Source organism: Oncorhynchus nerka, linkage group LG7 (assembly GCF_034236695.1).
Source record: "Oncorhynchus nerka isolate Pitt River linkage group LG7, Oner_Uvic_2.0, whole genome shotgun sequence".
Classification (NCBI taxonomy): domain Eukaryota; kingdom Metazoa; phylum Chordata; class Actinopteri; order Salmoniformes; family Salmonidae; genus Oncorhynchus; species Oncorhynchus nerka.
In genome coordinates, this window is record NC_088402.1 from 4,782,941 (window position 1) to 4,797,940 (window position 15,000).

A 15,000-nucleotide genomic window follows, 5' to 3' on the forward strand; every position below is an offset into this window, starting at 1 on the left:
GTATATAGCCTCTACATTGACTCTGTACCGGTACCCCCTGTATATAACCTCCACATTGACTCTGTACCGTAACACCCTGTATATAGCCTCCACACTGACTCTGTACCGGAACCCCCTGTATATAGCCTTCACACTGACTCTGTACTGGTACCCCCTGTATATAACCTCCACATTGACTCTGTACCGGTACTCCCTGTATATAGCCTCCACATTGACTCTGTACCGGTACCCCCTGTATATAGCCTCCACATTGACTCTGTACCGGTACACCCTGTATATAGCCTCCACATTGACTCTGTACCGTAATACCCTGTATATAGCCTCCACATTGACTCTGTACCGGTACCCCCTGTATATAGCCTCCACATTGACTCTGTACCGTAATACCCTGTATATAGCCTCCACATTGACTCTGTACCGGTACCCCCTGTATATAACCTCCACATTGACTCTGTACCGGTACCCCCTGTATATAGCCTCCACATTGACTCTGTACCGGTACCCCCTGTATATAGCCTCCACATTGACTCTGTACCGGTACCCCCTGTATATAGCCTCCACATTGACTCTGTACCGGTACCCCCTGTATATAGCCTCCACATTGACTCTGTACCGGTACCCCCTGTATATAACCTCCACATTGACTCAGTACCGTAACACCCTGTATATACCCTCCACATTGACTCTGTACCGGTACCTCCTGTATATAGCCTCCACATTGACTCTGTACCGGTACCTCCTGTATATAGCCTCCACACTGACTCAGTACCGTAACACCCTGTATATAGCCTCCTCATCACTATTATGTACCATTCTTGTGTTACTTTACTTTATTTACTAAATATTTTTTAACTATTTCTTGAACTGCATTGTTGGTTAATAAGGGCTTGTAAGTAAACATTTCACAGTAAGGTCAACACCTGTTGTATTCTGTGCATGTAAGAAATAAAATGTGATTTGAATTGGTGGTCAAACCAGAACCTGGCTGGTTTTCTGATGCAACCCGCTACCTTTTCTTAAAGATATATTTGACCAAAATATTTATATTTGTATTCCCAGTTCATTTCTGCATGTTACGTTTATATTTAAAAAAAAATATGAATACTCTCGCAAGTAATCAAATACTGATGTCCTCCGTTCTGATTTTGGAATATTGGAATAACGGTTCCCATCACTATTTAGACATGGACAGTTTTCTACCTCCCCCTTACTGTCTCTACTCTGGCCAACAGGGACAGTCCTCTACCTCCCCCTTACTGTCTCTACTCTGGCCAACATGGACAGTCCTCTACCTCCCCCTTACTGTCTCTACTCTGGCCAACAGGGACAGTTCTCTACCTCCCCCTTACTGTCTCTACTCTGGCCAACAGGGACAGTCCTCTACCTCCCCCTTACTGTCTCTACTCTGGCCAACATGGACAGTCCTCTACCTCCCCCTTACTGTCTCTACTCTGGCCAACAGGGACAGTCCTCTACCTCCCCCTTACTGTCTCTACTCTGGCCAACAGGGACAGTTCTCTACCTCCCCTTACTGTCTCTACTCTGGCCAACAGGGACAGTCCTCTACCTCCCCTTACTGTCTCTACTCTGGCCAACAGGGACAGTCCTCTACCTCCCCTTACTGTCTCTACTCTCCAACAGGGACAGTCCTCTACTCCCCTTACTGTCTCTACTCTGGCCAACAGGGACAGTCCTCTACCTCCCCCTTACTGTCTCTACTCTGGCCAACAGGGACAGTCCTCTACCTCCCCCTTACTGTCTCTACTCTGGCCAACAGGGACAGTCCTCTACCTCCCCCTTACTGTCTCTACTCTGGCCAACAGGGACAGTCCTCTACCTCCCCTGTCTCTACTCTGGCCACTGTCTCTACTCCCCTGGCTACTCTGGCCAACAGGGACAGTCCTCTACCTCCCCTTACTGTCTCTACTCTGGCCAACATGGACAGTCCTCTACCTCCCCTTACTGTCTCTACTCTGGCCAACAGGGACAGTCTCTACCTCCCCTTACTGTCTCTACTCTGGCCAACATGGACAGTCCTCTACCTCCCCCTTACTGTCTCTACTCTGGCCAACAGGGACAGTCCTCTACCTCCCCCTTACTGTCTCTACTCTGGCCAACAGGGACAGTCCTCTACCTCCCCCTTACTGTCTCTACTCTGGCCAACAGGGACAGTCCTCTACTCCCCCACTGTCTCTACTTACAGGGACAGTCCTCCACTTCCCCTTACTGTCTCTACTCTGGCCAACAGGGACAGTCCTCTACCTCCCCTTACTGTCTCTACTCTGGCCAACATGGACAGTCCTCCACCTCCCCTTACTGTCTCTACTCTGGCCAACAGGGACAGTCCTCCACCTCTACCTCTCCCTGGCCAACAGGGACAGTCCTCTCCCCTTACTCTGGCCAACATGGACAGTCCTCTACCTCCCCTTACTGTCTCTACTCTGGCCAACAGGGACAGTCCTCTACCTCCCCTTACTGTCTCTACTGTCTCTCTACCTCTGGCCAACAGGGACAGTCCTCTACCTCCCCCTTACTGTCTCTCTGGCCAACATGGACAGTCCTCCACCTCCCCCTTACTGTCTCTACTCTGGCCAACAGGGACAGTACTCCACCTCCCCCTTACTGTCTCTACTCTGGCCAACAAGGACAGTCCTCTACCTCCCCCTTACTGTCTCTACTCTGGCCAACATGGACAGTCCTCTACCTCCCCCTTACTGTCTCTACTCTGGCCAACAGGGACAGTCCTCTACCTCCCCTTACTGTCTCTACTCTGGCCAACATGGACAGTCCTCTACCTCCCCTTACTCCTCTACTCTGGCCAACAGGGACAGTCCTCCCTCCCCTTACTGTCTACTCTGGCCAACATGGACAGTCCAACAACAGGGACAGTCCTCTACCTCCCCTTACTGTCTCTACTCTGGCCAACAGGGACAGTCCTCTACCTATCTCTACTCTGGCCAACAGGGACAGTCCTCTACCTCCCCTTACTGTCTCTACTCTGGCCAACAGGGACAGTCCTCTACCTCCCCTTACTGTCTCTACTTACCAACAGGGACAGTCCTCCACTTCCCCCTTACTGTCTCTACTCTGGCCAACAGGGACAGTCCTCTACCTCCCCTTACTGTCTCTACTCTGGCCAACATGGACAGTCCTCTACCTCCCCTTACTGTCTCTACTCTGGCCAACAGGGACAGTCCTCTACCTCCCCTTACTGTCTCTACCTCCCCAGTCCTTACTGTCTCTACTCTGGCCAACAGGGACAGTCCTCTACCTCCCCCAACAGGGACAGTTACTGTCTCTACTCTGGCCAACAGGGACAGTCCTCTACCCCCCTTACTGTCTCTACTCTGGCCAACAGGGACAGTCCTCCACCTCCCAGGGACTTACTGTCTCTACTCTGGCCAACAGGGACAGTCCTCTACCTCCCCCTTACTGTCTCTACTCTGGCCAACATGGACAGTCCTCCACCTCCCCTTACTGTCTCTACTCTCCCCAGTCCTCCACCTCCCCTTACTGTCTCTACTACTCCCCTTACTGTCTCTACTCTGGCCAACAGGGACCTCCCCCTTACTGTCTCTACTCTGGCCAACATGGACCTCCCCTCCCCTACTGTCTCTACTCTGGCCAACAGGGACAGTCCTCTACCTCCCCCTTACTGTCTCTACTCTGGCCAACATGGACAGTCCTCTACCTCCCCCTACTGTCTCTACTCTGGCCAACATGGACAGTCCTCTACCTCCCCTCCCCTTACTGTCTCTACTCTGGCCAACAGGGACAGTCCTCTACCTCCCCTTACTGTCTCTACTCTGGCCAACATGGACAGTCCTCTACCTCCCCTTACTGTCTCTACTCTGGCCAACAGGGACAGTCCTCTACCTCCCCCTATTGTCTCTACTTCTGGCCAACATGGACAGTCCTCTACCTCCCCTTACTGTCTCTACTCTGGCCAACAGGGACAGTCCTCTACCTCCCCCTTACTGTCTCTACTCTGGCCAACAGGGACAGTCCTCTACTTCCCCCTTACTATCTCTACTCTGGCCAACAGGGACAGTCCTCTACCTCCCCCTTACTGTCTCTAGTCTGGCCAACAGGGACAGTCCTCTACATCCCCCTTACTGTCTCTACTCTGGCCAACAGGGACAGTCCTCCACTTCCCCCTTACTGTCTCTACTCTGGCCAACAGGGACAGTCCTCCACTTCCCCCTTACTGTCTCTACTCTGGCCAACAGGGCCAGTCCTCTACCTCCCCCTTACTGTCTCTACTCTGGCCAACAGGGACAGTCCTCCACCTCCCCCTTACTGTCTCTACTCTGGCCAACATGGACAGTCCTCCACCTCCCCCTTACTGTCTCTACTCTGGCCAACAGGGACAGTCATCCACCTCCCCCTTACTGTCTCTACTCTGGTCAACAGGGACAGTCCTCTACCTCCCCCTTACTGTCTCTACTCTGGCCAACAGGGACAGTCCTCTACCTCCCCCTTACTGTCTCTACTCTGGCCAACATGGACAGTCCTCTACCTCCCCCTTACTGTCTCTACTCTGGCCAACAGGGACAGTCCTCTACCTCCCCCTTACTGTCTCTACTCTGGCCAACATGGACAGTCCTCTACCTCCCCCTTACTGTCTCTACTCTGGCCAACATACTGTCTCTACTCTGGCCAACAGGGACAGTCCTCTACCTCCCCCTTACTGTCTCTACTCTGGCCAACAGGGACAGTCCTCCACCTCCCCCTTACTGTCTCTACTCTGGCCAACATGGACAGTCCTCTACCTCCCCCTTACTGTCTCTACTCTGGCCAACATGGACAGTCCTCCACCTCCCCCTTACTGTCTCTACTCTGGCCAACATGGACAGTCCCTTTTTTTTGGTTTGTTCGTTTTAATTTAAGGTTAGTGTTAGGCATATGTTTAGCAGTATGGGTAAAATAAAGATTAAGGTTAGGGATGGGCTTAAAATATGATTTTAAGAAGAGAAAATGTGGAAATAGATGGGGTTTCATCATAATTATGACTGGCTGTGGTAACTAGTGACAACCCTGTCCCCAGTGCTACCTGTCTCGCCTGTCGCCGGCAAAGTGCATCATCAAGTGTGATACGTTCCGCATTGCGTGCCAACAAATGTCACTCCTCCCTCATGTATCATTCTCTCTCTCTCCTCCATATTCTCTCTCTCTCTGTGTCTCTCTCTGTGTCTCTCTCTGTGTCTCTCTCTGTGTCTCTCTCTGTGTCTCTCTCTGTGTCTCTCTCTCTCCTCCATATTCTCTCTCTCTCTGTGTCTCTCTATGTGTCTCTCTCTGTGTCTCTCTGTGTGTCTCTCTCTCTCTCTCTCTCTCTCTCTCTGTGTCTCTCTCTGTGTCTCTCTCTGTGTCTCTCTCTGCGTCTCTCTCTCTCTCTCTCTCTCCCTCTCTCTCTCTCTCTCTCTCTCTCTCTCCCTCTCTCTCTCTCTCTCTCTCTCTCTCCTCTCTCTCTCTCTCTCTCCCTCTCTCTCTCTCTCTCTCTCTCTCTCTCTCTCTCTCTCCCTCTCTCTCTCTCTCTCCCTCTCTCTCTCTCTCTCTCTCTCTCTCTCTCTCTCCCTCTCTCTCCTAAGAATGTAACGCAACGCCACAGGGGCGGTCCCCGGCAACAATCACCACAGAAGCAGACTCATTGAGAAGAGAGCTCAGGGAACAGAGCTGGCAACTTAGAGCCAATCACAACCCAGCATAAAAGAGGACCAAGGTCTGATGACATCACATATGCAGTGTATTCGTTTTTTCTCAGGGAGTTTGGGAAACAGCTATTCTCTATCAATGGCCGTGAGAGTGACAGAATGAGAGCATGGCTTTGATGTGTGACTCAGTTCTTAGTTAAGTGTCTGTTCAGATCCAGTCCAATTCATTCCCTGTTCCAAGTTACTGCTTTCAGAATGGCTCTGCCTTTTCACATACTGTAGGTGCAGAGACCTCATGTCATGATTTAGTGCAAGTCAAATAAACATGAAGAACACCTGCTCTTTGCATGACAGACTCACCAGGTGAATCCAGGTGGAAGATATGATCACTTATTGATGTCACTTGTTAAATCCAGTTCATTCAGTGTAGATGAATGGGGGGAGACGTGGGTTAAAGAAGGATTTTTAAGCCTTGAGACAACTGAGACTTGGATTGTGTGTCATTCAGAGGGTGAATGGACAAGACAAAATATTTAAGTGCCTTTGAACATGGTTACGGTAGTAGGTGGCAGATGCACCGGTTTGTGTCAAGAACTGCAACGCTGCTGGGTTTTTCACACTCAACAGTGTCCCCGTGTGTATCAAGAACGGTCCACCACCCAAAGGACATCCAGCCAACTTGACACGACTGTGGAAGCATTGGAGTCAAGATGGGCCCAGCATCCCTGTGGAACGCTTTCAACACCTTATAGAGTCCAGATGGGCCCAGCATCCCTGTGGAACGCTTTCAACACCTTATAGAGTCAAGATGGGCCCAGCATCCCTGTGGAACGCTTTCAACACCTTATAGAGTCAAGATGGGCCCAGCATCCCTGTGGAAGCATTGGAGTCAAGATGCCCAAAGGACATCCAGCCAACTTGACACGACTGTGGGGAAGCATTGGAGTCAAGATGCCCAAAGGACATCCAGCCAACTTGACACGACTGTGGGGAAGCATTGGAGTCAAGATGCCCAAAGGACATCCAGCCAACTTGACACGACTGTGGGGAAGCATTGGAGTCAAGATGCCCAAAGGACATCCAGCCAATTTGACACGACTGTGGGGAAGCATTGGAGTCAAGATGCCCAAAGGACATCCAGCCAACTTGACACGACTGTGGGGAAGCATTGGAGTCAAGATGCCCAAAGGACATCCAGCCAACTTGACACGACTGTGGGGAAGCATTGGAGTCAAGATCCCCAAAGGACATCCAGCCAACTTGACACGACTGTGGGGAAGCATTGGAGTCAAGATGCCCAAAGGACATCCAGCCAACTTGACACGACTGTGGGGAAGCATTGGAGTCAAGATGCCCAAAGGACATCCAGCCAACTTGACACGACTGTGGGGAAGCATTGGAGTCAAGATGCCCAAAGGACATCCAGCCAATTTGACACGACTGTGGGGAAGCATTGGAGTCAAGATGCCCAAAGGACATCCAGCCAACTTGACACGACTGTGGGGAAGCATTGGAGTCAAGATGCCCAAAGGACATCCAGCCAACTTGACACGACTGTGGGGAAGCATTGGAGTCAAGATCCCCAAAGGACATCCAGCCAACTTGACACGACTGTGGGGAAGCATTGGAGTCAAGATGCCCAAAGAACATCCAGCCAACTTGACACGACTGTGGGGAAGCATTGGAGTCAAGATGCCCAAAGGACATCCAGCCAACTTGACACGACTGTGGGGAAGCATTGGAGTCAAGATGCCCAAAGGACATCCAGCCAACTTGACACGACTGTGGGGAAGCATTGGAGTCAAGATGCCCAAAGGACATCCAGCCAACTTGACACGACTGTGGGGAAGCATTGGAGTCAAGATGCCCAAAGGACATCCAGCCAACTTGACACGACTGTGGGAAGCATTGGAGTCAAGATCCCCAAAGGACATCCAGCCAACTTGACACGACTGTGGGGAAGCATTGGAGTCAAGATGCCCAAAGGACATCCAGCCAACTTGACACGACTGTGGGGAAGCATTGGAGTCAAGATGCCCAAAGGACATCCAGCCAACTTGACACGACTGTGGGGAAGCATTGGAGTCAAGATGCCCAAAGGACATCCAGCCAACTTGACACGACTGTGGGGAAGCATTGGAGTCAAGATGCCCAAAGGACATCCAGCCAACTTGACACGACTGTGGGGAAGCATTGGAGTCAAGATGCCCAAAGGACATCCAGCCAATTTGACACGACTGTGGGGAAGCATTGGAGTCAAGATGCCCAAAGGACATCCAGCCAACTTGACACGACTGTGGGGAAGCATTGGAGTCAAGATGCCCAAAGGACATCCAGCCAATTTGACACGACTGTGGGGAAGCATTGGAGTCAAGATGCCCGAAGGACATCCAGCCAACTTGACACGACTGTGGGGAAGCATTGGAGTCAAGATGCCCAAAGGACATCCAGCCAACTTGACACGACTGTGGGGAAGCATTGGAGTCAAGATGCCCAAAGGACATCCAGCCAACTTGACACGACTGTGGGGAAGCATTGGAGTCAAGATGCCCAAAGGACATCCAGCCAACTTGACACGACTGTGGGGAAGCATTGGAGTCAAGATCCCCAAAGGACATCCAGCCAACTTGACACGACTGTGGGGAAGCATTGGAGTCAAGATGCCCAAAGGACATCCAGCCAACTTGACACGACTGTGGGGAAGCATTGGAGTCAAGATGCCCAAAGGACATCCAGCCAACTTGACACGACTGTGGGGAAGCATTGGAGTCAAGATGCCCAAAGGACATCCAGCCAATTTGACACGACTGTGGGAATTATTATTAAACAACAACAAAAAAACTGCAAAGTTGGGTGGAAGTAACCCGGGTCTGTCGTCTCCATCATCTTAGTTAGTTAATTACATCCAGAACAGAGCTTCATCACACTGCTACTCCCCAACACACAGCCACAGATTCAGTAGCCAACCAGATCCGTCCATTCCTACTCCAACAGCAAATCAACATGTTGGACAATGAGACGTCTCATGAGCCCGTGAGACAAGAGCTTCACCTTTCAGAAGAGAACAAAAATGCAGTGAAGAGAAGAACCACACGACTTCAATCAGATACACACAGCACTATAGTGGTAGAGCAGTAAGTTCACTAGTAATCGCTCATCACATCTTGGACATGCCAATTTCCTGAAAGGTCAAAGGTCATAGTAAATGTTTTAACCAGCACCAAGCCCCACCCTCTAAAGATCTGCTCCCCAGAAAACAGCACCAAGCCCCACCCTCTAACCATCTGCTCCCCAGAAAACAGCACCAAGCCCCACCCTCTAACCATCTGCTCCCCAGAAAACAGCACCAAGCCCCACCCTCTAACCATCTGCTCCCCAGAAAACAGCACCAAGCCCCACCCTCTAACCATCTGCTCCCCAGAAAACAGCACCAAGCCCCACCCTCTAACCATCTGCTCCCCAGAAAACAGCACCAAGCCCCACCCTCTAACCATCAGCTCCCAGAAAACAGCACCAAGCCCCACCCTCTAACCATCTGCTCCCAGAAAACAGCACCAAGCCCCACCCTCTAACCATCTGCTCCCCAGAAAACAGCACCAAGCCCCACCCTCTAACCATCTGCCCCAGAAAACAGCACTCAGCCCCACCCTCTAACCATCAGCTCCCCAGAAAACAGCACCAAGCCCCACCCTCTAACCATCAGCTCCCCAGAAAACAGCACCAAGCCCCACCCTCTAACCATCAGCTCCCCAGAAAACATCACCAAGCCCCACCCTCTAACCATCAGCTCCCCAGAAAACAGCACCAAGCCCCACCCTCTAACCATCAGCTCCCCAGAAAACAGCACCAAGCCCCACCCTCTAACCATCTGCTCTCCAGAAAACAGCACCAAGCCCCACCCTCCAACCATCAGCTCCCCAGAAAACAGCACCAAGCCCCACCCTCTAACCATCAGCTCCCCAGAAAACAGCACCAAGCCCCACCCTCTAACCATCAGCTCCCCTGAAAACATTTCCCTCTGGCTGGGTACTCACCACTGAGACAACCTGACCTCCATCAGTTTACCGACCATAAACCACCATACCCCACCCCATCCCAATCCCTCCCCCACATCGAAGCACCCCGGCTGGGTACTCACCACTGAGAGGAGCCGTCTGTGCCGCTGACCTCCAGCAGGTCATAGTCGTCCTCCAGGGTAAAGTCAGAGAAGACCAGGGCGATGGTGTCTCCAGGCTCAGCCAGGACGGTCCAGGTACAGTCTGCATTGTTGCTGTAGTCCCCTGGGTAGTTGGGGCTGGTGATCACACCGCTCTGGCCTCGCAACGTACCCCCACAACCGTCATCCGCTGGGGGAGAGTGAGAAGGAGAGAGACACAGGTTAGAATTACAGACCGACCCACAGACAGAGAAATAGAGAGAAGGAGTAGAGAGAGGAGCTGAGAGAGGAGCAACAGAAATAGAGAGAAGGAGGAGAGAGAGGAGAGAGAGAGAAGGAGCTGAGAGAAGGAGCAGAGAGAGAAGGAGCAGAGAGAGAAGGAGCAGAGAGAAGGAGCTGAGAGAGAAGGAGCAGAGAGAGAAGGAGCAGAGAGGAGAGAGGAGGAGCAGAGAGAGAAGGAGCAGAGAGAGAAGGAGCAGAGAGAGCTGAGAGAAGGAGCAGAGAGAGAAGGAGCTGAGAGAGAAGGAGCAGAGACAGAAGGAGAAGGAGGAGCAGAGAGAGAGCAGAGAGAGCAGAGAGAGAAGGAGCAGAGAGAGAGGAGCAGAGAGAGAAGGAGCAGAGAGAGAAGGAGCAGAGCTGAGAGAGAGAGGAGCAGAGAGAGAAGAAGAGCAGAGAGGAGGAGCTGAGAGAGAGGCAGAGAGAGAGCTGAGAGAGAAGGAGCAGAGAGAGAGGAGCTGAGAGAGAAGGAGCAGAGAGAGAGGAGCAGAGAGCAGAGAGAGAAGGAAGAGAGAAGGAGCAGAGAGAGAAGGAGCAGAAGGAGCAGAGAGAGAAGGAGCAGAGAGAGAAGGAGCTGAGAGAGAAGGAGCAGAGAAAGGAGCTGAGAGAGAGGAAGAGAGCAGAGAGAGAAGGAGCAGAGAGAGAAGGAAGAGAGAGGAGGAGCTGAGAGAGAAGGAGCAGAGAGAGAGGAGAGAGGAGAAGGAGCAGAGAGACAGAAGGAGCAGAGAGAGAAGGAGCAGAGAGAGAAGGAGCTGAGAGAGAAGAAGGAGCTGAGAGAGAAGAGCAGAGCAGAGAGAGAGGAGGAGCTGAGAGAGAAGGAGCAGAGACAGAAGGAGCAGAGAGAAGGAGCAGAGAGAGAAGGAGCAGAGAGAGAAGGAGCAGAGAGAGGAAGAGAGAGAGAGGAGGAGCTGAGAGAGAAGGAGCAGAGACAGAAGGAGCAGAGAGAGAAGGAGCAGAGAGAAGGAGGAGCAGAGAGAGAAGGAGCAGAGAGAGAAGGAGCAGAGAGAGCAGAGAGAGAAGGAGCAGAGAAAGGAGAGGAGGAGGAGCTGAGAGAGAAGGAGCAGAGAGAGAAGGAGCAGAGAGAGAAGGAGGAGCTGAGAGAGAAGGAGCAGAGAGAAGAGCATGAGAGAGAAGGAGCAGAGAGAGAGGAGCTGAGAGAAGGAAGAGAGAAGGAGCAGAGAGAGAATGAGCAGAGAGAGAAGGGCAGGAGCTGAGAGAGAAGGAGCAGAGACAGAAGGAGCTGAGAGAAGGAGCAGAGAGCTGAGAGAGAAGGAGCAGAGAGAGAAGGAGCAGAGAGAGAGCAGAGAGAAGGAGCAGAGAGAGAGGAGCAGAGAGAGAAGGAGCAGAGAGAAGGAGCAGAGAGAGAAGGAGCAGAGAGAGAGGAGCAGAGAGAGAAGAGCAGAGAGAGAGGAGCAGAGAGAGAGGAGCTGAGAGAGAAGGAGCAGAGAGAGAAGGAGCAGAGAGAGAAGGAGCAGAGAGAGAAGGAGCAGAGAGAGAGGAGGAGCTGAGAGAGAAGGAGCAGAGAGAGAAGGAGCAGAGAGAGAGGAGGAGCTGAGAGAGAAGGAGCAGAGAGAGAAGGAGCAGAGAGAGAAGGAGCAGAGAGAGAAGGAGCAGAGAGAGAAGGAGCAGAGAGAAAATGAGCAGAGAGAGAAGGAGCAGAGAGAGAAGGAGCAGAGAGAGAAGGAGCAGAGAGAGAAGGAACAGACAGAGAAGGAGCAGAGAGAGAATGAGCAGAGAGAGAGGAAGAGCTGAGAGAGAAGGAGCAGAGAGAGAAGGAGCAGAGAGAGAATGAGCAGAGAGAGAATGAGCAGAGAGAGAAGGAGCAGAGACTGAAGAGCAGAAGAGAAGGAGCAGAGAGAGAAGGAGCAGAGAGAGAAGGAGCAGAGAGAGAATGAGCAGAGAGAGAGGAGCAGCTGAGAGAGAAGGAGCAGAGAGAGAAGGAGCAGAGAGAGAAGGAGCAGAGAGAGAAGGAGCAGAGAGAGAAGGAGCAGAGAGAGAAGGAGCAGAGAGAGAAGGAGCAGAGAGAGAGGAGCTGAGAGAGAAGGAGCAGAGAGAGAAGGAGCAGAGAGAGAGGATGAGAGAGAAAGGAGCAGAGAGAGAAGGAGCAGAGAGAGGCAGAGAGAGAAGGAGCAGAGAGAAGCAGGAGAGGAGGAGCAGAGAGAGAAGGAGCAGAGAGAGAAGGAGCAGAGAGAGAAGGAGCAGAGAGAGAAGGAGCAGAGAGAGAGGAAGAGAGAGAGAGAGAGAAGGAGAAGGAGCAGAGAGAGAAGGAGCAGAGAGAGAAGAGAGAATGAGCAGAGAGAGAGGAAGAGCTGAGAGAGAGAAGGAGCAGAGAGAAAAGGAGCAGAGAGAGAAGGAGCAGAGAGAGAAGGAGCAGAGAGAGAAGGAGCAGAGAGAGAAGGAGCAGAGAGAGAAGGAGCAGAGAGAGAAGGAGCAGAGAGAGAAGGAGCAGAGAGAGAAGGAGCAGAGAGAGAAGGAGCAGAGAGAGAAGGAGCAGAGAGAGAAGGAGCAGAGAGAGAAGGAGCAGAGAGAGAATGAGCAGAGAGAGAGAAGGAGCAGAGAGAGAAGGAGCAACAGTAACCTTGGGAAAATCCTCTTTATTATCATTAACAGCAGACTCGTAAACTTCCTCAATGAAAACAATGTACTGAGCAAATGTCAAATTGGCTTTTTACCAAATTACCGTACAACAGACCATGTATTCACCCTGCACACCCTAATTGACAACCAAACAAACCAAAACAAAGGCAAAGTCTTCTCATGCTTTGTTGATTTCAAAAAAGCCTTCGACTCAATTTGGCATGAGGGTCTGCTATACAAACTGATGGAAAGTGGTGTTGGGGGTAAAACATACGACATCATAAAATCCAGGTACACAAACAACAAGTGTGCGGTTAAAATTGGCAAAAAACACACACATTTCTTCATACAGGGTCGTGGGGTTAGACAGGGATGCAGCTTAAGCCCCACCCTCTTCAACATATATATCAACGAACTGGCGCGGGCACTAGAAAAGTCTGCAGCACCCGGCCTCACCCTACTAGAATCCGAAGTCAAATGTCTGCTGTTTGCTGATGATCTGGTGCTTCTGTCCCCAACCAAGGAGGGCCTACAGCAGCACCTAGATCTTATGCACAGATTCTGTCAGACCTGGGCCCTGACAGTAAATCTCAGTAAGACCAAAATAATGGTGTTCCAAAAAAGGTCCAGTCACCAGGACCACAAATACAAATTCCATCTAGACACTGTTGCCCTAGAGCACACAAAAAACTATACATACCTTGGCCTAAACATCAGCGCCACAGGTAACTTCCACAAAGCTGTGAACGATCTGAGAGACAAGGCAAGAAGGGCATTCTATGCCATCAAAAGGAACATAAAATTCAACATACCAATTAGGATCTGGCTAAAAATACTTGAATCAGTCATAGAGCCCATTGCCCTTTATGGTTGTGAGGTCTGGGGTCCGCTCACCAACCAAGACTTCACAAAATGGGACAAACACCAAATTGAGACTCTGCAAGCAGAATTCTGCAAAAATATCCTCCATGTACAACGTAGAACACCAAATAATGCATGCAGAGCAGAATTAGGCCGATACCCACTAATTATCAAAATCCAGAAAAGAGCTGTTAAATTCTATAACCACCTAAAAGGAAGCGATTCCCAAACCTTCCACAACAAAGCCATCACCTACAGAGAGATGAACCTGGAGAAGAGTCCCCTAAGCAAGCTGGTCCTGGGGCTCTGTTCACAAACACACCCTACAGAGTCCCAGGACAGCAGCACAATTAGACCCAACCAAATCATGAGAAAACAAAAAGATAATTACTTGACACATTGGAAAGAATTTAAAACTAAACAGAGCAAACTAGAATGCTATTTGGCCCTACACAGAGAGTACACAGTGGCAGAATACCTGACCACTGTGACTGACCCAAAATTAAGGAAAGCTTTGACTATGTACAGACTCAGTGAGCATAGCCTGGCTATTGAGAAAGGCCGCCGTAGGCAGACATGGCTCTCAAGAGAAGACAGGCTATGTGCTCACTGCCCACAAAATGAGGTGGAAACTGAGCTGCACTTCCTAACCTCCGGCCCAATGTATAACCATATTAGAGAGACATATTTCCCTCAGATTACACAGATCCACAAAGAATTCGAAAACAAATCCAATTTTGAAAAACTCCCATATCTACTGGGTGAAATTCCACAGTGTGCCATCACAGCAGCAATATTTGTGACCTGTTGCTACGAGAAAAGGGCAACCAGTGAAGAACACGCACCATTGTAAATACAACCCATATCTATGCTTATTTATTTTATCTTGTGTCCTTTAACCATTTGTACATTGTTAAAACACTGTATATATATATACTATGACATTTGTAATGTCTTTATTGTTTTGAAACTTCTGTATGTGTTATGTTTACTGTTCATTTTTATTGTTTATTTCGCTTTATATATTATCTACCTCACTTGCTTTGGCAATGTTAACAGATGTTTCCCATGCTAATAAAGCCCCTTGAATTGAGAGAAGGAGCAGTGAGAGGAGGAGCAGAGAGAGAAGGAGCAGAGAGAGAAGGTTTTGAAACAGGAATGGCAACTGTAACACATAATTCAAATTGTTTGTAAAAAAATATATAAAAAATAAAGTAACACAAATGTCGCCCCCACCAGTACAACAATATAATACAAGTATAACAATACAAATGCAGACAGAAAACTATTGTGTGTTGTTTTGATGTTACGTTCAGCTTATGGGAACATGCAGAGTGTAGAAAGCAGACTGCTACAATAGAACAGAGCTCCATAGGAAAAAAAAACCTTCCAGAAACACTACAAAATGTTTCATGGTTTTATGACTTACGACTGTAATTCTTCGGGGAAGAGCATAGGTTGGATGATGCAAGTCGAAGC

At 50.2% G+C, this 15,000-nt stretch overlaps 1 protein-coding gene across 1 annotated transcript in view; it reads right to left on the reverse strand.

The window, feature by feature from the left end:
* The window catches only part of csmd2 (CUB and Sushi multiple domains 2), a 726,975-nt gene that overhangs the window by 419,528 nt on the left and 292,447 nt on the right, over nt 1–15,000 (reverse strand). The window contains exon 5 of the mRNA XM_065020074.1: nt 9,790–9,997. Within this exon, the coding sequence (XP_064876146.1) occupies nt 9,790–9,997 (208 nt within the window). The remainder of the gene's footprint in view (nt 1–9,789; nt 9,998–15,000) is intronic.